At 51.7% G+C, this 23,634-nt stretch overlaps 8 protein-coding genes across 8 annotated transcripts; 2 read left to right on the forward strand and 6 right to left on the reverse strand.

Annotated features, from left to right (window-relative positions):
• Positions 1-97: 97 nt before the first annotated feature.
• NCU12119 (hypothetical protein) lies at positions 98-553 on the reverse strand (the record flags this gene model as incomplete). The annotated part of the gene is made up of 1 exon (XM_011396753.1): positions 98-553. One exon carries the CDS (start codon positions 551-553, stop codon positions 98-100), a length of 456 nt encoding a protein of 151 aa, XP_011395055.1.
• Positions 554-1,328: 775 nt separating this feature from the next.
• On the reverse strand, positions 1,329-3,651 carry NCU03886 (PH domain-containing protein). Its single transcript, XM_952432.2, has 3 exons — positions 3,176-3,651; positions 2,979-3,104; positions 1,329-2,905 (listed from the first exon to the last, which is right to left on the reverse strand). The coding sequence occupies exons 1-3, from the start codon at positions 3,269-3,271 to the stop codon at positions 1,631-1,633; spliced, it is 1,497 nt and encodes a 498-aa protein (XP_957525.1). The 5' UTR covers positions 3,272-3,651; the 3' UTR covers positions 1,329-1,630.
• Positions 3,652-4,474: 823 nt separating this feature from the next.
• Positions 4,475-7,910, reverse strand: NCU03887 (CreD). The gene is made up of 3 exons (XM_952433.3): positions 6,790-7,910; positions 6,566-6,709; positions 4,475-6,503 (listed from the first exon to the last, which is right to left on the reverse strand). Exons 1-3 carry the CDS (start codon positions 6,852-6,854, stop codon positions 4,832-4,834), a joined length of 1,881 nt encoding a protein of 626 aa, XP_957526.1. The 5' UTR covers positions 6,855-7,910; the 3' UTR covers positions 4,475-4,831.
• Positions 7,911-12,654: 4,744 nt separating this feature from the next.
• On the reverse strand, positions 12,655-15,361 carry NCU03888 (DUF500 and SH3 domain-containing protein). Its single transcript, XM_952434.3, has 4 exons — positions 14,806-15,361; positions 14,604-14,707; positions 13,509-14,545; positions 12,655-13,445 (listed from the first exon to the last, which is right to left on the reverse strand). The coding sequence occupies exons 1-4, from the start codon at positions 14,840-14,842 to the stop codon at positions 13,382-13,384; spliced, it is 1,242 nt and encodes a 413-aa protein (XP_957527.1). The 5' UTR covers positions 14,843-15,361; the 3' UTR covers positions 12,655-13,381.
• A 187-nt stretch (positions 15,362-15,548) lies between these two features.
• Positions 15,549-18,037, forward strand: NCU03889 (SNARE). The gene is made up of 2 exons (XM_952435.2): positions 15,549-16,291; positions 16,358-18,037. The coding sequence occupies exons 1-2, from the start codon at positions 16,157-16,159 to the stop codon at positions 16,517-16,519; spliced, it is 297 nt and encodes a 98-aa protein (XP_957528.1). The 5' UTR covers positions 15,549-16,156; the 3' UTR covers positions 16,520-18,037.
• NCU03890 (stromal membrane-associated protein) lies at positions 17,215-19,696 on the reverse strand. The gene is made up of 2 exons (XM_952436.2): positions 19,360-19,696; positions 17,215-19,287 (listed from the first exon to the last, which is right to left on the reverse strand). The coding sequence occupies exons 1-2, from the start codon at positions 19,475-19,477 to the stop codon at positions 17,660-17,662; spliced, it is 1,746 nt and encodes a 581-aa protein (XP_957529.1). The 5' UTR covers positions 19,478-19,696; the 3' UTR covers positions 17,215-17,659.
• A 496-nt stretch (positions 19,697-20,192) lies between these two features.
• On the forward strand, positions 20,193-21,198 carry NCU03891 (peptide methionine sulfoxide reductase msrB). The gene is made up of 2 exons (XM_952437.2): positions 20,193-20,615; positions 20,733-21,198. Exons 1-2 carry the CDS (start codon positions 20,288-20,290, stop codon positions 21,116-21,118), a joined length of 714 nt encoding a protein of 237 aa, XP_957530.2. The 5' UTR covers positions 20,193-20,287; the 3' UTR covers positions 21,119-21,198.
• Positions 21,199-21,732: 534 nt separating this feature from the next.
• Positions 21,733-23,395, reverse strand: NCU15836 (hypothetical protein; the record flags this gene model as incomplete). The annotated part of the gene is made up of 3 exons (XM_011396768.1): positions 21,733-22,881; positions 22,951-23,076; positions 23,141-23,395. 3 exons carry the CDS (start codon positions 23,393-23,395, stop codon positions 21,733-21,735), a joined length of 1,530 nt encoding a protein of 509 aa, XP_011395070.1.
• Between the last annotated feature and the right edge of the window lie 239 nt (positions 23,396-23,634).

A 23,634-nucleotide genomic window follows, 5' to 3' on the forward strand; every position in this document is an offset into this window, starting at 1 on the left:
TGGGATCGCCTCTGTTCATTATCTATCCCGACTTTCAACGACAGAGCTATTCTATATTGCCATGCTATGACACGATCCGAGTGTGCGACCGTAAATTTCACCTTCGACACCCGCTCGGGCGAAGAATTGTCCATAGGACCCCCCGCTTGATGACGGTTCTCCATATGTTGTTTACGATCCGCATCACAGCGTTAAAATCGTTGCAGCTAGGCTGATTGACGATCCAAAGGAGGGTAGAGAAGTCATGGTCGCGAAACGGTGAGTGATCCTGTCCTGAGGGTTGTTCTTCTGGAAGGCCACGCTCATAGTCATCTTGATATTTGCGCGCGACATCGATGTGGCCTTCTGTGGCCACCCAGAAAATCACAATGATGACTTGTTTAGCCAGTATCGTAGACCAGGCATCACAGTCACGGGGGATCATCGCCGACATACCTTGACAGCCCGTCCTGACCTTCAAGATCTCAACAGAGTTCGTAGGGGGAAGAACGGTCCTGATGGAGTTCGTCACGGTGACGTTGATCTTGATGGATTTGTTCGTTGAGATGCTCATCTTGGTGGGATGCACTTTCGCCAGAACGATGAGGACCAAGTTTCTGTTGATCTTGCTATCCGGGATGGTTGGTGACGATAGATCTGGCGATGACCATTGCCTGCGGCATCCCCAACTATGGCAGTTGTATTGACTACCTCAAAGAGCTGCTTGGTTATGTGGTAATACAGACACTATTTGTTGGGGAATGGCGATGGGCTCGCTCACGAGGCGTGAATCTACAAGGCTTTACATACATATCCCTTGATTGACGCTTACCAGCTCTAGAAAAAAAATGCAAATGAATGGTGGCTTAAGTGGTGGTCGGAATGCTAGTCGGTGTTGTGATGTAAGAATCACTGCTATCAAGGTGACCTCAGACAGGCAATCAAGAGGAAGCGTTGTTGGAAACAGCTCTGCAGCTGTCGGTTTCAACGAATTTGAGAGATAATGACACGGAATAGGAACCCTTTCCATAACTTTCCCTTGCAAGTGAAGCATGCGTGGTCCTGCGCGAATGAAGCTCACTTTCCACTGGGTCATGGCGCAATTCTATACAGCAAGTCTAAGGAGCCAACCCCATGGTATGAACGGCCTCAGTCCAAACTTCTTTTGATTGTACTACCGCTCGTTAGAGCTGGCAATGTCACTGGCAGCCAGACTTCCCTCGAGTTTGATGGTGGCAAGACATTGATATTATGCAAGAACGCACGGGTATAGGGCTCGGAAAAAGTCAAAGTACGGCATCACCATAAATGTGGCATGTGTCATAGACAATAAGAAGGCTCAACACCTTCGGGCATCACAAAGCAAGATTCATTCATGGTAAATGGACAATTAGATAGCTATTCAGATAGAATAATATGAATGACGGGGGTATAAGGGGGGAGGAAGGGGGGTATAAACGAAATGGTACCAAATAAACCAACTCTGCCAAATACCCAACTAATCTAGCATCGGCAAAGTGTGTCGTTTCGAATTCCATGGCATTGTTCTTGGTTTCTTTCTTGCAGTTGTTGCTCTTTGTCTCGATTCTCTTCATCATCATCATCATTATCATCATTATGAGACCCGACTCTTAGGTGGAAAGCCGCCTTACTACTTAGGCAAAGCACCCTTTTCAGGAACCGCGGCCGCAGGGGATACAGCAGGAGGAGCGGCGGTACCCGCAGCCTTGGAGTCAACAGGCGAAATGTTGATGGGACTGGCAACGACACCAGTCTCATGGGGCGACGGCGGCAGGGTCTGGGCCTCGTTCAAGGTCAGGTTGTTAGTCGCAGCCTCGAGCTTCTTGTCCTCGGTGTCCGGAGTGGGAGTAGTGACGGGGGTGGCTACGCCAGGACCAAGAGCGCCGGCAACATTGCTAATAATATCGAACCACTTTTGGGCTTCTGCGGCGCTGTGGGCCTTGAACTGCAACTCCGAGGTGCCCGCCAACTTGCTGCCGATGCCCTTAGACTTGTCCTTGCCCTTGACATTGAACTTGTCGTCCTTGGGAGCGCCGATAATGGCATCGGGCAGGTAGATGCTGAGTTCGGGCTGGGGGTCCTTGCGCTTGGGGTCGTTGTCCTTGAACTCGTGGAGGTACCTGGCAGGGGTGACGACGTAGTAGCCGGTATTGTAGCCCCACGAGAGCTTGTTGCGAGACTTGCGGTCAAGAGAGCCCTCGATGAGCGCCTTGGTAGAAGGGTTATCAGCGTTGGGAACCAGGGGAAGCAGGTGGCCGAGTTCACGAGGCGGTTCGTTCTCGTTGACGAGTACGTCGGCACTGCGAACCCGGAATTCTTGCCACTCAAAGTCGGGCGGGATGTTCTGGGAGGTCTGGAGCACTTGGGCGTAGAGACCACGAACATGCTCGGCATGGCCACCGGCGAGCGTGTTCAAGTCCTCCATGGCCTTTTGGATGCTCTTAACAACCTTGACCTCGAATTCCATGAACTGGGCCTGGGCGGTGATGAGTTCGGTGCGATGATTGTTTTCATCCTGGATCTGGTTATGGAGGCGGTAGATGACGCCTTGGCGAAGAACATACGGATCATCGGCCGGATTGAGGTCGGCGCCGCTCGTCGGAAAAGAGGCAACGTGCTGGGAAAGCAGCTCGATATGCTTTTGAGTCGTGTTGCGGGACTTCTCGACCGCCTTGGCTCCCTTGTTCAGGCTGTGAGAGAGCCTCTTTGAGTAGTCCTTGATTTCATGGTGCAAGCCCTTCAGGTCGTGGAGGACAGTCTCCTTAAGTTTTTTCTGTGTCTCGAGGTTGCTGTTGATCATGCCCTGGGTATTGGCGCGCAAGACCTCGAACATGGCCGCAACACCGGTGACATTGGTGGCATGCTGGGAGAAGTGATCCCCTTCCCTCAGGGGGTGGGAAATGGTCTGCCGAGCGGTGTGAGTATTCTCAAAGCGCCGTGATACAGAACCATGTACTTGTAGCGGGAGGTTTTCCTACCTTCAAGACCTTCTCGTATTCCTTTGCTTGAGAATGGTGAATCTTTTCAACGGCCTCGACGTAGTCTTCCAGGTAGGCGACGGCGTGCTTCCATGCCCGGAGACGCTGGACGAGAATACCGGCGGTCTGGTATAAAAGTGTGTTAGCGACATTTGCCGTGTAGGTGCACAAAGTCTAGCGAGGGGCTGGAGACGTACGCTGTTGGGATCGAACTCGGGAATGGCCGTGTCATCGCTGGCATTGCTCATCATTGTTGTTTGCCTCGAGGGCGCTGCCGACGCGTTGGCGGACATATTTCTTGGGGGGGAGCAAAAGCGTGTTCTTGTCGCGAGTCAGCTAAAGGTTGTGTGGGGATGTCTGTTCAACAAGAGCTGCTACTCGCAGTAGTAGGTTGATGATGGTGGTGGTATGGAATACTGTCGCAGAACCCCTTTTGTTTTACTCCAGAGCGAGGAAGACTTCTGCCAAGGGTACTCGGCCTGAAAAGATCACGCAAAAAAGGGGCAAGGATGGGTTCGAAGCGAGTTCCAAGCGGTTGGGTTCACAGGCTGAAGTGTTCGTCCCAACCCTGTGCAAGCAAAGTGGGTGTGACCAGAGTTGACGCGCAGGAGAACAAGGTTGGATGAAGTCATCCAGACCCTGCAAAGGAGGGAACCTTTTTGGCCAGCCTTCCTTCACACAGCAGTGCACCCTCCTCCGTCCTTTCCCCGCCCCCTCTTCATGACCTGGGAACCCCCAAGCAAGCTGGACGGTGGAGTGTCGGGTCCAGTTCACAAGGGAAGGTGGATCTCTTGGGAGAGACTCAGACTATTGGCCAATCGGCCGGCATACTCAAGTGGAACGCCTTATTCCTGCGACAGTGCAGCATTGGTGCAGCGAAATAGTCGCATATGTGAGTAGGTACACTACTCACCGCGAAAGCTCAATTCGAAGCTGAACAACAAAGTCGATTTATCCTTGTGCGGATCATGGCAGATGGTGGTATGACGTATGTCTTGGCCGTGGGGCATTGTGCTCTCCAATCCAGCTGAATGGACCTGGGGGTTCTGGATTGCTTGTCTCCCCCAAGTTGCCCCCCTCTCTTCCTGTGGAGATGTGGCGATTCACTTTCCAGTCCGTCTTTTCTAGGGCAACCACGCAAAAAGAGCATGGCTTGCATCGATGGGAAAGAGATGAGCGCTGCCCGTTGTGGAAAGCACACACACCATGGCTTGACTTGCGGCGTTATGCAAATTGTCTCAATGACGTATGACGGGATTACCAGCCAAAGACTGCTGTCAAACACGGCAGCTGAGGGCACCGCAGGACATTGTCACCTGAAGCCGGCCTTCTCCATGTCCTATTCCAGCGGCATGCCCGCCATTGTCCGTCTTGTCGCAAGTCGCAACATGGTCGGGTTACACTGCGGTACATCGCATCTCGTCGTATGGCTTCCCATTGCCAGACAACGACATGCTGGAGGCGTTGAATGAAGAAAGTTTGACAACATCTCAACACGTAGCAGAGATATTATTTTTGTGTATTGTTATTACTCGATATTGTCCATTGTGAGGAGGGGTATCAGAATCTATGTAGGTGCTAGTTGAAATGCGGGCGCCGCCGGTCCATCTCTCAACAAATATGCCCATGTATAAGCCAGTTCTATCACTATCCGCCGTTCCCAGTCCGCTGTTTTACCCAAATCGTACGCGCCCAACGAAAGAGAGAAAAGCCAATAACCAAAAAGAAATCCTTTGTCGCCATCCCAACATAAACTCCGTGCAGCTATGCCTAATTATTTGACCAGCCAAGAACAAGCCAGATTACCACGGATTTTGATCGCGAAAGAAACACATGCCCCGGCAAACCTCTACTCAATTGGCCTGCATCATCGACGAGTGCCGTCTGCGATCTTCAGACTCTGAATGGGAGTGACCGTGGTGTGAATGCGAGTGATGGATGTGCGGAATGTGCGAGAGCGTGAAGGCGAGCCGCGACCGCGCTGACTTGCGCCGAGGTGGTTCCGGACGCGATTGGTTGCGCTCTTCCACTTTACTTGCACCATCCCCAGCCTCTGAGTGACCAAGTTCCGGTGATCCAGGAGTGGTGCTTCCAGAAGCGCTTGTCGCAGCCACGTAGTCGGGCAGGACCGTGCCCTCAGGGTACGCGATGGGCCGAACTGGTGTCTTGACCGCCGTGTGGTAACTCGGAACCTTGCTGAGCTCCATTATGCCCGAAAAGTCCAAGTGCTCTGGCGTATGATATCCCGACATGGCCTCGGCAGTGATATTATCGCCGCTATTCTGTCGTGTCAGGGGTGCCGACGGAAAGGCCGAACTGTGAACACTGTCTGCGGGGCCATTGTTGGGCGTGGCCGTCTCCGAGTCCCCGTCATTCCACGAGGTGCTGCGGCTCGAAGGCTCCAGGGACACATTCTGTAATCTAGACGTGAGTGCTGCCGGGGGCACCGCCGTGCTATGCATGTGAAGCAACGCTGCGAGATTCTCGACCGATCCTGCGCGCGAGTGGCCGTACAACGGGCTCGCCATGCCGGCTGGAGTCTGCAGGCCCGTGGGTTCCATATCTTCGTAGAGCTGGTCTAGTGTATGTTCGTCATAGCTCGGAGGGGGGGCCGCGACCACATCCCCAGGCGTTGTCCCATTAGGCATCTGTCTCACCAAGTTACCCTCTTCATCCAGAGGCATGTTGGGGGAAATGAAGATCGAAACAGGCAACGTTGCGCGAAGTTCCGAGATGTGCCCATCCGGGTTGTGTAGAGCGAGCACCACCTTCAACTTGTGGCGCACCTTGATGCCGTGAGCGTTGACATCCTGCACACACTTGCCTAGCGTCCGTGGCAAGTCGAGTCCTGTGTTCATTACCCATCCTTCCTGTCCAGTATCCTCAATGACATCTTGCCAATGCTTCTCCCTCTCAATGGGAATCTTCCAAACCGATATTTCCCGTTCCTTCTTGTGTTCGCGGACCCCGTAACCTGAATGTGACTGAAGTATGAACTCGTGAACCTCCAGCAGCCTGATGGTGATCTCTCCCAGCTCCAGGCCCTTCAAAAGAGGCGTAAATCTAGTTTGCAAAGGAATCGTGCTGCCAAAAACAACAGCCTTCTTGGGAATCATGATTGAGTACTCAATCTTGTTTGGCCAGATGTTTTCCACGCTCATTGTGTGAAGAAATTCCAGGGTTGACGGATCGAGGGTTCGGATGATGCGCAGACGCTTGTAGGCGTGAAGGTCGTAAGCGAGCTTGCCCCGTGCTACCGTAGCCTTAAGTTTATAGGTGAGACTCGCTTCGCGGAGACCTTCGACGCTCTCGGTCATATCTCCCGGCAGCATCAGCTCAAAGGGCCATTCGTAGTTCCCGGCGGGCAGTGTAACACCCCTGCTCATGAGGCCATTGGGGCTACCGATGGACTGATTTTCGGCGCCAACACCCACAAAGGGCTTCCATCGGTGCGAATATATCGTAGAGGTGCGGTCGATCTTGTGGTTTGATATTCCGGCGGCAGTGACTCGAGGGTCGTTCCAGCTGGTCATCGTATGTTAGCTTTCAGGGGGCACTTGAACCTGGGCTCCACTTTGTGCACCTACCTCATGTGCAGAGTTCCCGTCAATCTTAAATGGACGTCCTCGATTTTCAGCGGCGCTGGTAGGCATAGCACGACGGTGCCCTGCAAAAGTTGGCCAGCAGATTCGTGCTCATTGCCGCGGAAAACGATGAAGTCGCTCTCAAGTCTAGGGTTAACTTTGGGTTAGCCACCGCCTTGAGCGCAAGGTCAAGATGCAAGCAGTTAGGACGCAGCGCAAAAACATACCGAATGTCAAAGTAGGTGTAGGCATGCTTCCCTGTCACCGATGTGAAGAAATTGGTGAACGACATGGCCAGCTAGTGTAGGGTGGGTAGCCTGGCGATGTGTTTCGTGTTGTGAAAGGGAGAATGGCGAAAGGCGGTTGGATATGGCCAGAAAATGAATATGTTTATTTTGGCATTGATGGCAAAGCTCGAAGTGGGATGTAGGGATGTAGTAGTAGGCGGCTATTGGGTAAACAGACGTAGTGGCGACGCTATGAGCGATAACGGCGCATGATATGTGAAAGAGCAAAGGTTGCTTTATGCGATTTCAAATAAAAGGATAGTCAAGGATAGAGATGGAGAGAGGACAAGGAAACGAGAGGGAAATGGGCAAGCGAGAAGACGAGGTAAAAGAAAGAATGTCAAGTTAGACGCTGGGAGGGAAAATAACGACGTTATGGATCCTGTCGAGGTACCAGGGCGGGCGGGCTAAAGACTCTTGCAGAGAACGAAGAGACTCTAGAAAGGGACAGGGATGTAAGGGCGAGCCAAGTGTGGATAAGGCGGAAGCGATTCATAGGTTGGATGGGCAATGAGATGGGGATCGTGATGGGTCTGGAGGATAGGCGGAATGGCGGGCATCCTGAGCCCGGCATGCCCTGGCCCCCCTTCCTCAAGTTTACCTTCCCGTTGCCAGAATATCCCCACTCTTCAGGCTGGGAAGTGTTACCTTTGGTTACCTCGGCGGGGCCGTGAAGGAGGACGAAGGTTCCCAAGTTTAAAGAGGAGCCATCCGGACCTACCTCGTCGACGATGGACCCGCACACTCAGAGCTACCTCTACCTACGAGCGCAATCCTGCACCGCGTGAAAGCCGCAACTGCCGCTGAATATGCGATAACTCGGGTGACTGAAAGCAGCAGCCAGCGGGACACCTCAGATATCAGTGAGGGCCAAGACGGTGCCATGACACCACAAGCGCGAACCTCTGCTTCCACCTCTACATACTAAGTATAAACGATTGGACGCACCAAGACATGAAACGACTGCGGTCGAGAGCGTGATTGGGAGGATGCTGCGCTTCTGCCTTCGTTGTCTCGGGTGTATCAAGACCAGGTTGAAAAGGTACTCGGGCTGCGGATACCTGCTGAGCGACATGAAAAAGCCATCCACAATCTGTTCAGCGACATAGGTACATCCGCGATACATAGCCGGCTCCCAGCCTGCCACCCCATTTATACGAGTAGTGTTCCACTTACAATCAAAGCTTGATAGAATGAAGTCTACTGATCAAGTCGAGGTTGTTGAGATGGCATTGACGCAATGGATGGGAGCGCCATCTGTCACCGTGACAGAAGACACATGAGACTGAAAGCATCTATCGACGGGATGTTGGTGTGGGGGCATATCGATAGCGTCATTCAGTTGGGAGGGCTTTCGTGCATCCTTGTCAACACTGGGCTGAGGTAGCTCGGGTAGGTAGGTACCCAGGAGTACCTGCGCATGCAAGTAAAAAAAAACGGAATCTCGAAGATCGTGAGGGAAGGGTCGGAAAAAAAAGGCGGCGGGAACCTGGCGCCAAGAGGTCGCTACTCGAGAGGGTTACATACCTACATATAAACCAACATGAGCATGGAATAAGGCCCCTTCTTTATTCCCGCCACTCGCACACCCAAAGCAATTCCTTGCCTTGTGCCCGAACTTTCGAGATGCTAGTAGTGTAGTTCTCGCTCAAATATTCACTTATTCCCAGGCAAGTTGCTATACTTTGTATGGCCATCAGGCCTTGAAGTGCCACCATCATTTTGTATCAAATGCTCAGCCTCGCTGATTGTCGAGTCGAACGGAGCCACGAACCTGTGTCAGCTTCTAGAACGAGTGAAGGAAAAACTGAAGTGCCCCCACGCCGGCAGTTCTACACTACCAGATAGACTCCTGGGAAAAATTCCCCAATTGGTTAGGATGGACACCACAGCTAGTGTCGACACGCGGCAAACGACGCCGCTGAGACCAATCACAGGTGCATGTCAAGGTCATCACACATTGGCCAAGAGAATCGCGATGCTGTTTTGGTAACATGTTGGTCACAAGCGAACAATGGATGTTAACAAGTGCAAGCCCAACTCGTTGTTGAGCTCTCTGTTCTGTTTGCGACCGTTGAGAGCATGTGTTGGTGATTTTGGCTCTGTCGATTCTCCCTGGCATTGAACCCCTCTCTCTGGGTAGGGACCTCTAGAATGTTGATCATCGATGGCGCCATTGACGGAAATTCGAATCAGCCCATCGGATGCAAGTGTCAGTCAAGCAGGTCGAGGCATCAGCCGTTTTTTGCTCCGTCGACAAATCACACAGCGAACAGACCTGTCAGGTACGCATAAAATGGCAGATCCCCAATTTGTGCAACATCCACAGGATGGTCGAACCGTTCGTCTGCGACTCTGGCGTCGGATGCCGGAGCCAGACGAGGGTCCCGGTTGCGGCAAAGTGGGCTGGTTGGGGGGGGGGCGGGCCCTCCTTGTCCGAAACGCGGTAGACTATGCCGACTGACGCCGAGCCACACGAGCCTCACCGAAGCCAGGAAACCGCTGCTCCAACGGGGAAGCTCGACTCCATTCAAGGGGATAGGAACTACACTACCTAGATCGCCCCGTTGCTTGTCTGTTCCTTTTTGCAACCTTGGCAGCAAAAGGCAGTCATGCGACGAGCGTAACTCATTGGAAGGAAGGGGAAAGGAGCCACTGACAGCCAGCAGCGGTACTTTGATCATACATTGAATCAGCTAGACGGGAGGTTATGAAGTACCCTCCCATCACCAACAACAAATACCTAACAACACATTTTCCAACCATCAGTGGCTTTGACACAGAGCCGATTGGCCATTATCATCGCCGCACTTGTCGATCTCCCGGGCATTAACCTTCAAAGCCAAGACGAGGCAAAGCTGGAAGCGAGCTCCAACCAAGATCCAGATCCGTCGTAAACACGAGCGGCCGAACAAGTTTTTCTCTCAAATCCTCCACTCTAGCCGGCCCTTCTCCTCCAGTGAAACGTCGATGCCAGTGCCTTTTCCATCTCAATGCTTGAGTCATTATTCCGCAGCAAATACAAAAGAGCCCCGGGTCAGAGATTTCTAAACACACCGCCAGATGTGGGCGAGATCCCTCCTGCGTTTTGCAGGTGGGGACCATGCGATAAGCCTCAGAAGCTGAACTTTTAGACCAGACGGCGCCCCTCCGAATATTCAGACGTGGAAGTCTCATGGGAGGCTTTGATAAACTCCAATATCACATCATGTGTGTTATCGGCGGAGTTCGTGGTGCTACGGTATGTAGTGTATGATTTTTCCTGCCTCTCCTGTTGCCCCATCGTTGCCGTTCTCATCAGCCCTATGGGAAAAAAAATTCACAAACTCCAAGTTGCTGCATGGACGCAAATCGAAAAAAGGACATTAGCCGCTCCCGTTCAGTGGGTCACCGGCAAACTCCCAGGGCTACGTTACAGGATTGCGGACCATTACATTTTCGGCCCTTCTTTTACGGCATTTGCCCCTGCATTGCACTACAGCATTGTCCCTAGTATCTACATGGGAATCCGGGCAGTTATCTCCTTGCACTCAAAGGGGATTCTGCAGAGTGAGAGATGGGGGAGGGATATCACCTATGCTTCGAGTACACTATCTCACTATCTACACTAGTAGTCTAAAGGCACCAATCAATCACTTCCCTGAATTTGGAATAAGGACCTCTCGGGCAGTTTGTGGCGTTGATTGTACACTAAGTGGAGGGTCTGCTGGGAATGTCTTTGCCGTCGCTTATCGAGCAGATCCCTTCCTATAAAACCGGCTGACAGATTTGCGATCTAGACACAATATGACACCCAGTTCATATTGTCAAAGAAGAAATAGGCTTCTGGGTGAGTAGTTCCCTTTTGAAAGAAGCGGCAACATGCCATGATTTAGGCAGATCGTCCAGTGTATCATTGCCACTACATAGTATCGACCGATGCTCCCAACCTCATAATAAGGACCGGAGTTTACATACCACCGATTATCGCACGTGCAAAGGCTGTGATTTATACATAGTAGCTGTTCATAGCAAAGACGTGGTGTTCGACAGACCAAGGTTCGACCCCATCGTCGGGATGTCGAGGAGGCAACCGTCACCGCGGCGCGGAAATCGACCCGCTTTTTCCATTGCGATAAGCTCGAGTCCAGCCTTTGTCAGGGACCATTCATCGAGACATGTGAAAACGGCGTGTCATTCAGCAACAAAACAACCGCAGATAATGGGTTGAGCCAGCCACTTAGCTCTCTCCTTGGCTTTGGTGCCGGTCCGAACCAGTCAAGGTTGATGCATCAACCTTTGTATTGTTACCACGTACATACTGCGTAGCTGTATTCATTCGAAACCCGGGATCACTTCGGCAGCCGGAAATCGTCCGGAGCATGTGCAGCTCTTCCAACCGCCTATTGGTCCTCCCATCACATGTTGGAATGATAAAACAACAGGGACCCAGCCTCGACATCCACTCAAGAAAAGCAGATTCAACGAGCCAGTGTTATCTCCGGCCCGCCCTTCAACTTGACAGCAACTGCATAGAAATGTTCTGGAAGCCCATCTTACCAACACACACTCACACACTCTCTCTCACACACACAAATATGCACCCAAGGGCGGCTTGGCGTGCGATATTGCAAATCCGTTAGCGGCAATGCTCTTCGAGATACGAGATGTGAACTTTCACTTTTCACTTTGAGAATGTGATGGCATGCGATTTATGAGGAGCGATACTATGTGTGGTTACGTTATCGGCTTTCGAGTATTCTATCGCTTTCCTCATCGATCGTCAGACCAAGATTCTGAACCAGTTCACGTGGTGGCAAAACGGACTGCATATGAAGTTCATGGAGGGTTACAGGCGAAGAGAGTGTCTTTGGAGAAAACCGATACGAACTACTCAGCGGCCAGAGGAAAGTAGATGATACATGTGAGGGTAACCTATCATCTTCTTTGCTTCCTCTTTTTCACCGTGATGTTGGGTGGCGAAGATTACCCATGATAGTGGTGAGTGACATTGTTCTGGCTGTTGGGATGCGATCAACTCTGTAACTGCTCAGCCACCGTCAACTCGTCAAATGAGATCATCCCATCCATATCTGTGAAACCGAGCACTGAGGCAGGATGTCCTAAAATTTATGCGCCGTCATATTTGTTTGGTTTGTCGGTTGGTCGACGAGACTCAAGATTTACACTGGCATGTTGGGAAAAAAAAAAAAAAAAAAAAAAAAAAAAAAGGAATTATAAGAAACCGGTCTATGACATCAATACTGTACGGCATGACAACTACCACGCAAACCCCCTTAACTGGAAGACACAACGACTACTGCGTATGTTATAAGTCTAGACAGTGCATATTGGGGTTCGCCTACTTCACAATGACATGGTATTTCGGATGTTCAGTTTCCTTATGTTCTAAGGCGGGAGATGCGACACATCACAAATGCTCTTGAGGGATCATCGCCCATCGATTCTGGCTTTGATTCGCGAAAATGGTGCTCCAGCCTTTTCTCATGTTTCAAGATAAGATACTACTGTGCGCGAGTCGGAGTATAACCACATTTGTAGCCTGACTATGGGGGTAAAGCCCCTGGGCGAGACTGATCTTCCTCGGGTCACCCAGCTACCGGGATGATTATGCCCGTCATATATCGTGACACATACTATCCTCTTCGTGCACCCTTACTTCCAGTGTAGTTTGGTCAATATGCGCAGCAGGAATTGCTACAATCTGCCTGAAAGTTACAGACAGCATCACATACAGAAAAAGCTTTTTATCGAAGTCATACAACAGGATTAGCTTGGCCTTCTTGCTGACCGGTACATGTGAGTGGTATATATGACATTTTGCATACAACGCCTAGTACCGTTTAATTTTGTGTGCGCTCCATGACTTGTTTGCTGAAGTGCTGATGATATTTTTCTGTTCACAACATTGTAGGTAAAGCCGTTTCTTGACCGCCGAGATTGCATCCTTGAGAGATGGGAGACGTTCAGGTGGTGAATAATACAAACAAGAATTCACGGTATATCATTTCTCTTCCGTCTTCGTTCAAGCACAATGGAGGTATGATGATCCTAATATTCTGCATCAGGGTCCAATTCGGTCCAACGTCTCTGCTTGCTTTCCAAACACGTGCCGCTGCGCAGTCTGATGAGACCAAAAATCGCCCTTCTCGCCTTTCACTCAATCCAAATATACCTCAACCTGGAACATCACTAAAATTGCTGATCCTCCGCCATGATGAAAAGCCCAAAAACGCCCAAAAGAGATGTAGAAACGTAGAAACACGAAAGCAAACCCAATTCCATGCATGTCATCGTTAGAAAAGAAAACGCCGAAATAAAAACAACGGGGGAAGATAGCGCAAGAAAAGTCGTAAAAACCCAATGAACATAGCAACCCTGGTTTGCCTAAGTAGGGCCAGTACGGTCATGTGGCTTATGCTGTGGTCCTCTTCGTATGCTTATGCACGCGGGTGCGTTCAGGAGCTCAGAAGGAGTCGTCATCGTAGATCGCCTGTCGTAACCTCGCTGCTTAGGTATATCCACTTTTTCTTTACTCGATCATCTTTACGTAGTTGCTGGGAAATGTGCCATGTCTTGTGCCGATCATGCCAGTCCTAGGAAACACGTTAGTACGATAATGATGCCAATGTCGTTAATGTGCCACGATGTGTACTCACCACCAGTCATTGTCGCTGTCGGTTTTTTTGAGGATAGTGATGATCTCGCCCTTTTGGAAGCCCAAGTCTCCAGGTTGGTCCGCATTGAACGTGTAAAGAGCAACGGCCTCGTTCTTCTTCATTAAGGCTTGTTTGCTCGCGTAATTTGGCTTCGGTGCAGCCGGCCGCCCCGGGCCAACCTTCTTGTCGGCGGCCGCCTGCTGGGCCGCTGCCGCGCCATATCCGCCGCCGAATCCACCTCCATTGGTGTCATTCCGGCCGTACTGTACGGATGCCCTGTTATTCGAGAAGCCACGAGGCTGCTGGTCGTACACATCATCCTGCCACGTGGAAGCGCGCTTGGGCCGGCCAAACTCGTCGTGTGCTTGTCCTCCCGATCCACCCGATGCCCCATAACCGGAATCGCGAGTTTGGCCCTCGCCGTAGGCATTTCCTGTCCTGTCGCCCCATACCACGCTGTCATGGGTGTTGTCATAGACGGGCTGGTCGTTATACATCCGGTCATCAAAAGACCCAGAGGACATGCCGGCAAAAATCCGTGAGTTCAGAATGCTGAGGAGAGGAGCGGCTTGCGGCGGGGGGCGCTCGGCTCCTGAAAGGAGCTCCTTGGCGGAAACCTGACGACCATAGAGCTTTGCATTGGCGTCTTTTCGCTCGATTATCATAGAACCTTCGAGAGACACGCCAGCAAACAAGCCCTTGGTCTTGGAATAACTGAAGATGCCCGCTACGCTTCTCAGCGAAGCGGCTCCGGCGGCCTCGGCATTTCTACCGACAGGCCCGGCCGCGACCGAAACGTTACCACCAAGTGTAAGTGACCCAGCTTGGGCGAAGGTTTTTACGGCGCTCGCGTCGTTGAGAATGAAAACGAAATCTGTAAGCTCGAAACCGATCTGACCGCCGAAGCCGGCACCACCCGTAGCAATGGCGGTGGGGGCAGACCAGCTGCCGTCGGGGAGGCGGGCGACTACCAGGCCGCTACCGAAACGGGCAGATCCGAGGAAACCAGCTTTGATGACGGTGAGTATAGCAAGACCCTAGGAGAACGTTAACCACCTGGTCGCTTTCGTTGAGGTTGCGGATGCTGTTTCGTACCTTGGCATTCGCGAGCACTGATGGCGGTATCACCTTGTCGGGACCAAAGGCTTGTTTGGGCTCGATGAAGGAGGCGAGGATTTTACCGCACTTCTTACATTCCGCTGGTTACAGACGTGTTAGGATGTCGGATTCGGCGAAGCGAAGGGGAGTTGCGGGGTCGGGCTCGCACAGCACGGGAACCCCGGGGACACAAACTCACACGAAAGTGACGACGGAAGAGGGTTGTTGATACCCATCTTGAAGTGTCGAAGCGGAACTCCCTATAGCGGACTGGCGCGGGTCTTGAAGGGCGAGGGCGTGTAGAGCGGCTGCGGTGAGAATGCCGTGGAAATGCGACAGCGACAGCGAAATATTAGAAAGAAAGAAAGAGATGGAGTTCGTCAGTCATTTCTCGGGACACTGGCCGATCAATGCCTGCAGGCACACTGGCAGGCAAGCAAGTAAGCAGATCAGCCCGGTCAATTTCTTGTGTACATAGTAAATGCGAGGTTGGTACCTGGGCGTCCCCACAACGGCGGTTTGTCAAGATGCTGGGGAGATCCTTGGGGTCACTTGTTGTTCGTGATGAACGATCTTGTTCCCGGAGGATAAGCCTTTGTGCGTGCTCTTTTGTTGGTGTAACTGTCCGTTTGAGAGTTTGTTTTTTTCCCTCTTCTTCACAGATCGGAGTAACTGATGAGCGAGGCTAAACAGTGGCATGGAATTCATCACAGTCAACATTTGAAATGGAAGTACTTGGAAATGGAAGCTGGAGCTCGTGCCGCGCGTCATGTGAGAACTGTAGCACTGGACCCTCAATCACTGGAGACGCTGGGATGGGCTTGGGCAAGCACTGCCGCCGTGGGCTGTGCAGTAGCGTACACTACTGTACCTCTACTTCTCTACTTTACTCCGTCCCTGCGCCCTGCACCTTCCACTTTGAATACCCGGGCCTTGTCCAGCGGGCAGAGCAGAGCGGGCGTTCGTCGTTACGTAGGTGACTGACTGACGGGACCCAAAGTTGCAGTGGCCCGACCACGAGCACAATCAAATGGCTCCAGCAGGCTCCGCTCCCCCCGAAAAAGACCCCGCATTGACCATGCATGTGCTTTACGCGCAGCCACACGTAAATGGCCGAAACTGACATCATTCGCGACTAGGAGGCCGTAGCTGTGGCTGGTGTATGCATCAACAAGCTGCAGTGAGCCGGCCGCCCCCATCATGATGGATGCATGATCCCGGTGTCCTTTCATTGTGACCCTGAACTGAGTGCATCTGGAACCTGCTACAACCTACCCCCTTTTGACATCCCCATAGCACTCAGCAATACCTAGGAACACCACGGCTTCACTCCGAACAACGGACGCTGCAAGACACCGAAGCCGACCCCCGCGCGCGCGACAAAATAACACGTAATAACATCTTCGATAATACGAAACTCGGGCCATATCAGCGAGTTCCAATTAACCCGATACTCAAAACTGACGAGTGAACCTCCCACACGGCCGCTGAGCGAGTCGCAACATACAACTACGACCACAACACAACCCCCCCCCATTACCATTATCAAGATGTCCGCAAACTACGAGCGCGAGCGCCAAAATAATGCGCGCCTCGACGAGCTAGCCTCCAAGGTTTCTGCCCTTCGAGGTGTAACGATTGACATTTACGACCAGGCGCGCAACCACGAAGTTATCGACCAAACGGTACGGTTCCTTTGATTTTACTCTGCACAAAATAACAAACTGACAAGTCCCACCAACAACGAACAGACCGATACCTTCTCCTCCATGGGCTCTCAACTCAAAGGTTCCGCCACCCGTCTAGGCCGCATGGCCGCATCGGGGAACAAGGTCGCCATTCTCAAGCTCTCGGGTATTCTTATTGGGAGCTTCCTGGTCATTTACTATCTTTATCGACTTTTTGTTGGTTAAATGATTCAAAAAGTCACGACGTGTGAGAGGGCTAAAGTCGTTTGAATATTGGGTCTATTGGGTCTATTGAACTTCGACATGCGAATACATGCCAGGAAGCAAAAGGAAGGGAGGTTCTCTTCATCGGGTTCACTACAACAACACAGGGCGAAGGATGTAGAGGGCGGCACGATTCGATTCCCGACAAATATCAGGAATGATAAGACGGATGCGTGCGAAGCCGGACATCAAGACAGGATGGAGCTTGTCCGGATAGCTTGTTGGATGTTGGAGTGCTGGTACAGGCGATGTGCAGTCCGCTTGCTCCCACAAAAGCCGCTACTAGTATTGCGCAGAGGAGGTGCAATGTAGGGTGGGGCAATGGGTGGGAGGGTAGCAGGTCACGCAGGACCGTAGGTCTGTGTTTTGGTGGATTCTGAACGAAGTGTGGATTTTGGTTTACAGACTGGGCTTAATGTTTTGTCTCGACAACAGACGGGTAGATGCAAAGGCATAGCAATGGCGTTGACGGTTCGGTTTTGTTTGTTTATTTGGGATTTGGTTTCTGCGTACCTTAGGTTGTCATTGATACGTCGTGTCGTATAAGCCAGACATCGACATTTCTCAGTCTCATCCTTGATTTTTCATTTTGAAACTTCAAGGACATCAGAAGGACATTAATGAGGGCAACACACACCTTACAAAAGATAGGAGGATCCTATATAAAAGTGCATTACTTTTGCCCTACCAACGAACAATAACTTGTTGTCTATAATGTAAATATGCCAAAACAAAACATGACTTGCTGATGTAAGAATGACTGCGTTGTTCATCATTCCCCTATTTGTCACGCATAAACCATCATTTGCCTAACTCTTAACTAGATCAGACTCCCACAGCATAAGTACGACATGGTGTTCGTGGATAGCATCCCCTTTCCAGTCAGGTGGTATAGAAGGAAAAACAAGTTCGGACGCTTGATGGGTTTGGTTTGGTTTGGTATAAGTTTGTCCGAGCTATTTCTCACATCACCTGCCGGTTGATTATATATTTACATGGTCGGCATCAGGCGCGAGGACAACAGCAAAAATCCCAGTAGACTGCACTCGGTTACCTCTGAACCCCATGTCGGAGATCCCTGAATTGTCGTTCTAAGGTTTCTTATTGCCAGACGTTTGAGAACAGGTCGTCACTGCCACCAAAACCGGTAGCCGGCTTGGATCCGCTCGGAGCAGCTGGTGTGGTAGTGCTGCTCATCCAGCCCCCAAACTCCTCATCGGCCGCCACCTTTGGTGCTGGGGCAAAGCCGCCCGAAGCGCTGGGGACAATAGGTTGGCTTGCGAAGGAGCCGCCGGTAGTGGAGGAGGTGGTGGTGCTGTTGCCCCATCCAAAATCGTTAGAAAGAGGGATAGAGGTAACAGGTGCTGGCTTGGGCGGTTCAGGAGCCGCAGGCTTGGGGGGCTCAGGGGCGGAGGCCCACTCGTTGGAACCCCATACACCTGCATCTGACCAGGCGTTAGACGTCGCAATAGAGGCAAGAGGGTTTGGTGTTGTTGAAGTAACGGCTGCAGGGGCCGGCGTGGTTGCGGCGGGCTTGGAAAGGTTGAATGCGGAGCTGAAGTCAGATGAAGGCTTCGGGGCGGCGGCCGAGGGAGGAGCGGTAGTAGCAGTAGCTGTTGTGGAAAAGTCAAACAGGTCACCGAGGGCGGAGGAAGCGGGCGCGGGCTTAGAGGCTGGCGCAGGAGGAGGGGTTGATGAGAAGCCCAGTGGGCTGCTGATGGACTGCTTGGATTGGTGGGAGGATGTGGCGGGCTTGGAATCGAAGAAGCTGCCACCGCTTAGGCCGGAAAAGGCATTGTTGCTAGTCTGAGACGAGGGTCGGGGAGATCCAAAGCTACCAAGGCTAGCAAAGGCATCGGTTTGGGCGGGCTTGGGGGAGGGTTGACTGTTGAAACTGAGGCTGTTGAAAGCATCATTAAGCCCACTAAAAGCATTTTGGGTCTGGGACATGCTCGGGGAGGACATGCCGCTCATTCCGCTAAAGGACCCTGAGTGAGAGTGTGAGGGCGCGGCTTGCTGCTGTGGACGAGGTGCACTGGCATAAAGAGAGAGGATAGACTGCTTGAGATCGGGACGCGACTGGTTGGTACCACCCGAAGTACCCGTCGTGCTAGCGGGTCTTGGGGGCGCTGCAGTTTCCGTGCCAAAGAAATCCAGTCCCAAAAGCGAAGCATTTGAGCTCGTAGCCTTGGGCGGGGCAGGCTCGGCCTTCGGGGGCACCTTTGACGCTGTCGGTCCGGTGGTACTGGCTCTAAGCGGAATCGGGTCGGCACCAATAAGGTCGGGTACGGGAGCCGGGGCCGGAATAGGGGCGGGGACAGATCGTGAGGCTGCAGTCGGAGTGCTGGACTGGCTACGAAGAGATCCGTTTCTCTCCAGAGTCTGCTTCTCCTTCACCACACTCAGCGGGACATCATCGTCACCCTCAGCATCTAGTGTCGAGGGATCTGGCATCGGGCCATCCATTACCCATCTCTTGAGCTCGTATTTGGTGCGAATAAAGTTCTCGATTTTCGATTCGGAGGGGACGTGGCCCTGAGCCAGCTTGGCCTCCCAGTACTTGTTGGCGCGAGCATTTCCCCAGTTCAAGACACTTTGTAGCTGCTCGTCGGTCCAAGCATCGAGGTCGACGGACTTGACACGGCTGATGTGTGTACCCATTCCACGGTGAATGCCCGAGCAGCGGATGCAAATAAAGACGCCGAGGTTCCAGCTGGCCCATCGTGGATCTGCGTGTATGCGACATTATCAATAACCTGACCTGGTAATGACTGATGGTCGGATTCCCAGCAGAAACTTACGCTTGTTGCGCTTGCAGTCAGCGCACACCTTGTTAGCCTCGAGTTTCAGGAGCGACTTGATCGTCTGCTGGTTTTTGGCTGCCCGTTCGGCAGCGGGGTTCGGCGGGCGTCGAGACATGGCGATGTGTTCGCAATAAACAGTTGCTTTGCCGTGGGTTTCTGGATGGGAGAAGGGATCCGGGCCGGCTGGGATTCGGAGGATAGGTTGCTATCGAGTCGTTGAAATGTAGTCGGATTGCGTGAGCTGTTCAACGACCTACAGAAAAGAATGGCTGGTCCGGACATATCAATGCAGAAACTCAGGAGTGTCCTCCACTACAATGCGCCCGGCCCCGTCAGTGATGGCCGGGGACCGCCACTATCAAGGTCCAACAGGGGTCAGCTGGTGCCGTTTAAACAACACCGCCCTTTGATCAAGTGTTGCGTGTTAATGGCACACGAAGCAAGCCACTTGTGGCTTGAATAACACAAACAAGTATAGAGCTACTTTTGTATTTGACAGATACTGTGTACATCATCCTCCCTCGAGTTTATGGCTGTGGTACGCAGCACTGCAGCGTTGGAGTCCCGCATGGAACAGTCTGGGCGGGTATTATAGACCTAGATACCTATCAGACATCGGTACGTAGTTAAATCACGGAGGCTTGTCACCGTCTTATGAGCAAGAGTAATCGATACCTTTGGATGTCGAAAGTCACAGCCATGAGCGACTTCAATGCTTTGTTTTTCCATACTGTGACGGGATCGAGTCTGTGACGCAAGACTCCGATCCCAACTTACAGCGAGAGGTTACTACACTAGTGTAATAACACTACATACGTACCCTGTCATTTCTGGGGCAACTTCAAGCAGATAAACCCATATTGGTTCTATTTCATTCGCATGTGATTTGTAATTCTAAACCTCAAAAGACAATTTCAAGGTGTGAATGTCAATGACTTGGTCACCGATAAGAACATACGAACACCTGAGGCTATCCAACATCCAGCAACAGTTGACCTTCATGCGTTACTATCTCCAAGCCACCAACCTTCTCCGCATTCTGCGCATTTTGTCCACCTTCACACAGAGGCGACGCATACCGCAACACGCATCGTTCAGAACCGGAAACAGCATAATCCTCAAGTCTTCCATGCCTACGATCCCCTTTCTGGGTAGCTTCTTTGGTTCATCTTCCTCGTCATCATCCCAAAAAATGCCCGAGAACTATCCCGTTCAAAAGTCCGCCGATGAGTGGCGTGCGGTTCTCAGCCCTCGTGAGTTGCCTTCCCAAATCATAACCCATATCAGCATGACTTTCATCTCACCAAGCCCCACTCCCCTCAAATATCATTCATCACATCATTAATACTTACCATGTAAAAAAAATGCAGAACAGTTCCGCATCCTCCGCGAGAAGGGCACAGAACCTGCCGGCACTGGCAAGTTCGACAAGCACTACCCCTCCGCAGGCGTCTACACCTGCGCCGGGTGCCACGCGCCCCTGTACAAGGCCTCGCACAAGTTCAACTCAGGCTGCGGCTGGCCGGCCTACTTCGACAGCATTCCCGGGGCCGTGACGCGGCACGAGGATCGCACCTTCGGCATGACGCGGACCGAGATCGTTTGCAGCAACTGCGGCGGACACTTGGGCCACGTCTTCAAGGGCGAAGGGTTCAATACGCCGACGGACGAGCGTCATTGTGTGAACAGTATTTCTTTGTCATTCAGTGAGGAGGATTCGGCTGCTGAGAAGAAGGGGGACGGGGAGCGTAAGTGAGGTGAGGTAAGGTCTGAGTGATCGAGATAGTTTATGTATGTATGTAGGTAGTGGAGAAAAGACATTAGATTGCATTCAAAGCCTTCACTCGAGGTGAAACGACAATGAAATTTAGTAGACTTCACATCTGCAAGAAGCATCGAGAAATAAGTTGTATGATGGAATAGACATAAAGAAAAATAAGAAAAAGAAGAAGAAGAAGAAGAAGACGAAGAAGAAGGGAAAGAAGAATAAGAAGAATGTACCCTGCAGGGGACGAGGTTACGGGCTGTAATCTTTAGGCCACAGGCCAGATGAAGAGTTGGTATGGAAGACGGGCGGGAGAGAAGCATGTCAAACTTGACTCGCGTTAAGCAGCAGGTTCTCATAAGGCTCGAGTCAGTTGATCCAAGCTTAACTTGGGCTGACGTCTACTCTACACTATATGTCGAGGCGGTACCTTTCATGCAGCTACGCCTGCCCTGAACTCGTTTATGACGATTGCCCAGACAGAACCCCTTTCAGAGTACCATACTATACAGGATGCGATCCATTCCGCCGCAGAAGTCCGTTCAAGTGGCAACAGCCGGCCTAGGGAGAATCAAATCATTCGACTGCCCAATCGTTCAACAAGATCATAGGAATTCACTAGCAGATACACTTTCGCCCCAGATGCCCGTAGTAGATGGTGAACTTGGAGTGGTTGCTGTGAGCGAAGAAAACTGCTTGGGCAACTCAAAATGACTTCTTGGCCGTAAAGATGAAAAGACGGCCGATCTGCTGGAGAGAATAGAAGAAGGCGTAGCCAAAGGAAAAGTTCCTGCTGGGGCGGGAGGTATCATTATCGACTGAGGTGTACTTTGGATCATAGGCCTTCCTGAAGCAAAAGGCACGTTGGGAGGGAAATGTGATCCTACTCCTGGTTTGGGCAATCGTCGAAGCGTACCAGTCCCGACTGGCTGACCTCTCATCCTCCTCTTAGTAGCGGCTTCTACTTTGTGCAGGTCTCGGTAACACACCCTTGCATGTCTCATCCAGATCCTGACTTTCTCTTCAAGGTCGCTCACCAAGTCACTCTCCTCTTTACCCCGTCTCATGTGTTCATTCCATATCCTAGTGGCTTCCGTCAAGCCAGCCATATAGTGTTTGCTGAACTGTGGAAGACGGACTCGGGACCTGCGTCGCAGCTGCTCGACAGTGGAGCCGCGAGTTGCATTGACGGTGCTTGAACCTGGTCCCGAAGTTTGCCTGGCAATTTTCAGTTGTGTTGGCAAGGTAAGTGCTACTTCTCCTGCCGTAGAAGGTGGGAGCCTTCTCATCCTAAAACGATCGATTGGGTTTGACTTCAGTTTGCTGATTTTGTAGACACCTTCTTCAAGCATCCCAGAAACTGCAATAGTGCTTGCCGAGCGTTGAAGGAGACGTCCGGGAGCCCATTTCTGTGGAGGTTGAAGATATAGAGGTTGGCGTAGGTGCTGGATTGATTGGGAACTCTTGGTCAGCTGGTTTATGCTCACTGAATGGACTATGTGCGGATTGTTGGGATCTATCAGCAGGCCTGGGCGTGCGTTGGTGATGTATCTTCGGAGCCGTCTGGAGGATGACTTGGCCACAGTCAGAGGATTGATTTGAGCAATGGAGGGAAGACCCTGCTGTTCTCTTCTTATCCAGTAACCGTGTCCGAAGCCATGCCTGCTGGAAGCCATAGTCACTTCCCACCGCTTCATTTCGTTGAGGACGGTCTCAAAATCAGAAGTACTTTTCATCGAAAACAAAAGGGACGCCTGTCTCATTGATGTTCATTGTGGTCAGTCTTGTCGGATTGTACCATGTTAAGGTTGCCAACCACTCACCCTTTCTGGCCCCACGGGATACCAAAACATGAAAGCACGCTCAGAAGGTGAACATGCGGCGGTACACTGCGAAGGGGGGTCCATGGCTTTGGCAGCTGGGGTGAAGTCTTCCAATTCCAATTTCACCTAGGGCGCCAAGTTTAGAAAGTTGCACCAGAACGAAAGAGACATGGAAAGATATGAGACTGACCAGCTCGTCCGCTTTGTCCTTGATATGTATCATCAGCTGGTGATGACAAATGGGTATCTGAGAGTTTATCCCAGCATTGTAGGGCATCCCGCGCGATCGATCGAGTTGGCTTTTGAGGACCAGTTGGGGATCCTTGAAATGGTTGTGGCGCTGGTTGATGAAGACATCTTCAAGCTCAAACCGACGCAAAACGGGACTGATGGTTACCACTGCTTGCCCATGCTTCTTCGGCTTCTTGCTCTTCGTGGGCGCCATTCCCAGCAACTCTGAAAGTGGTCAAGGCGACAACTTGAACAGGAGGGACTTGATAGGACTGGAAGTACCTGCAGTTCAATCAGATGTCAACCACAGGCACAGTCGTGGAGAGAATCAAAGCAATGCAAAGACTGCGTGGAGGATGCTCGATGGAAAAAAAGAAAAAAAAAACGATGACGGAAGAGAAGGCGCTGTGAGTTCAATTCAGTCCTCCTCCTGCTTCGAGTTTTGGAAGAGGA

This window comes from Neurospora crassa, linkage group VI, assembly GCF_000182925.2.
Source record: "Neurospora crassa OR74A linkage group VI, whole genome shotgun sequence".
Classification (NCBI taxonomy): domain Eukaryota; kingdom Fungi; phylum Ascomycota; class Sordariomycetes; order Sordariales; family Sordariaceae; genus Neurospora; species Neurospora crassa.

Excerpts from the sequence above, each read along its gene's own strand:
- NCU03888 (XM_952434.3), bottom strand. The coding sequence starts at position 14,842 with ATGGGTATCAACAACCCTCTTCCGTCGTCACTTTCGT. Across the intron at positions 14,708-14,805 it reads TCTTCCGTCGTCACTTTCGT|CGGAATGTAAGAAGTGCGGT; the intron begins GTGAGTTTGTGT and ends GTCTGTAACCAG. Across the intron at positions 14,546-14,603 it reads CAGTGCTCGCGAATGCCAAG|GGTCTTGCTATACTCACCGT; the intron begins GTACGAAACAGC and ends ACGTTCTCCTAG.
- NCU03890 (XM_952436.2), bottom strand. The coding sequence starts at position 19,477 with ATGTCTCGACGCCCGCCGAACCCCGCTGCCGAACGGGCAGCCAAAAAC. Across the intron at positions 19,288-19,359 it reads TGACTGCAAGCGCAACAAGC|ATCCACGATGGGCCAGCTGG; the intron begins GTAAGTTTCTGC and ends GCATACACGCAG.
- NCU03891 (XM_952437.2), top strand. The coding sequence starts at position 20,288 with ATGTCAATGACTTGGTCACCGATAAGAACATACGAACACCTGAGGCTA. Across the intron at positions 20,616-20,732 it reads GCGTGCGGTTCTCAGCCCTC|AACAGTTCCGCATCCTCCGC; the intron begins GTGAGTTGCCTT and ends AAAAAAATGCAG.
- NCU03887 (XM_952433.3), bottom strand. The coding sequence starts at position 6,854 with ATGTCGTTCACCAATTTCTTCACATCGGTGACAGGGAAGCATGCCTAC. Across the intron at positions 6,710-6,789 it reads TACACCTACTTTGACATTCG|ACTTGAGAGCGACTTCATCG; the intron begins GTATGTTTTTGC and ends AGTTAACCCTAG. Across the intron at positions 6,504-6,565 it reads ACGGGAACTCTGCACATGAG|CTGGAACGACCCTCGAGTCA; the intron begins GTAGGTGCACAA and ends TACGATGACCAG.
- NCU03889 (XM_952435.2), top strand. The coding sequence starts at position 16,157 with ATGTCCGCAAACTACGAGCGCGAGCGCCAAAATAATGCGCGCCTCGAC. Across the intron at positions 16,292-16,357 it reads ACGAAGTTATCGACCAAACG|ACCGATACCTTCTCCTCCAT; the intron begins GTACGGTTCCTT and ends AACAACGAACAG.
- NCU03886 (XM_952432.2), bottom strand. The coding sequence starts at position 3,271 with ATGTCCGCCAACGCGTCGGCAGCGCCCTCGAGGCAAACAACAATGATG. Across the intron at positions 3,105-3,175 it reads CCGAGTTCGATCCCAACAGC|ACCGCCGGTATTCTCGTCCA; the intron begins GTACGTCTCCAG and ends CTTTTATACCAG. Across the intron at positions 2,906-2,978 it reads AATACGAGAAGGTCTTGAAG|ACCATTTCCCACCCCCTGAG; the intron begins GTAGGAAAACCT and ends ACCGCTCGGCAG.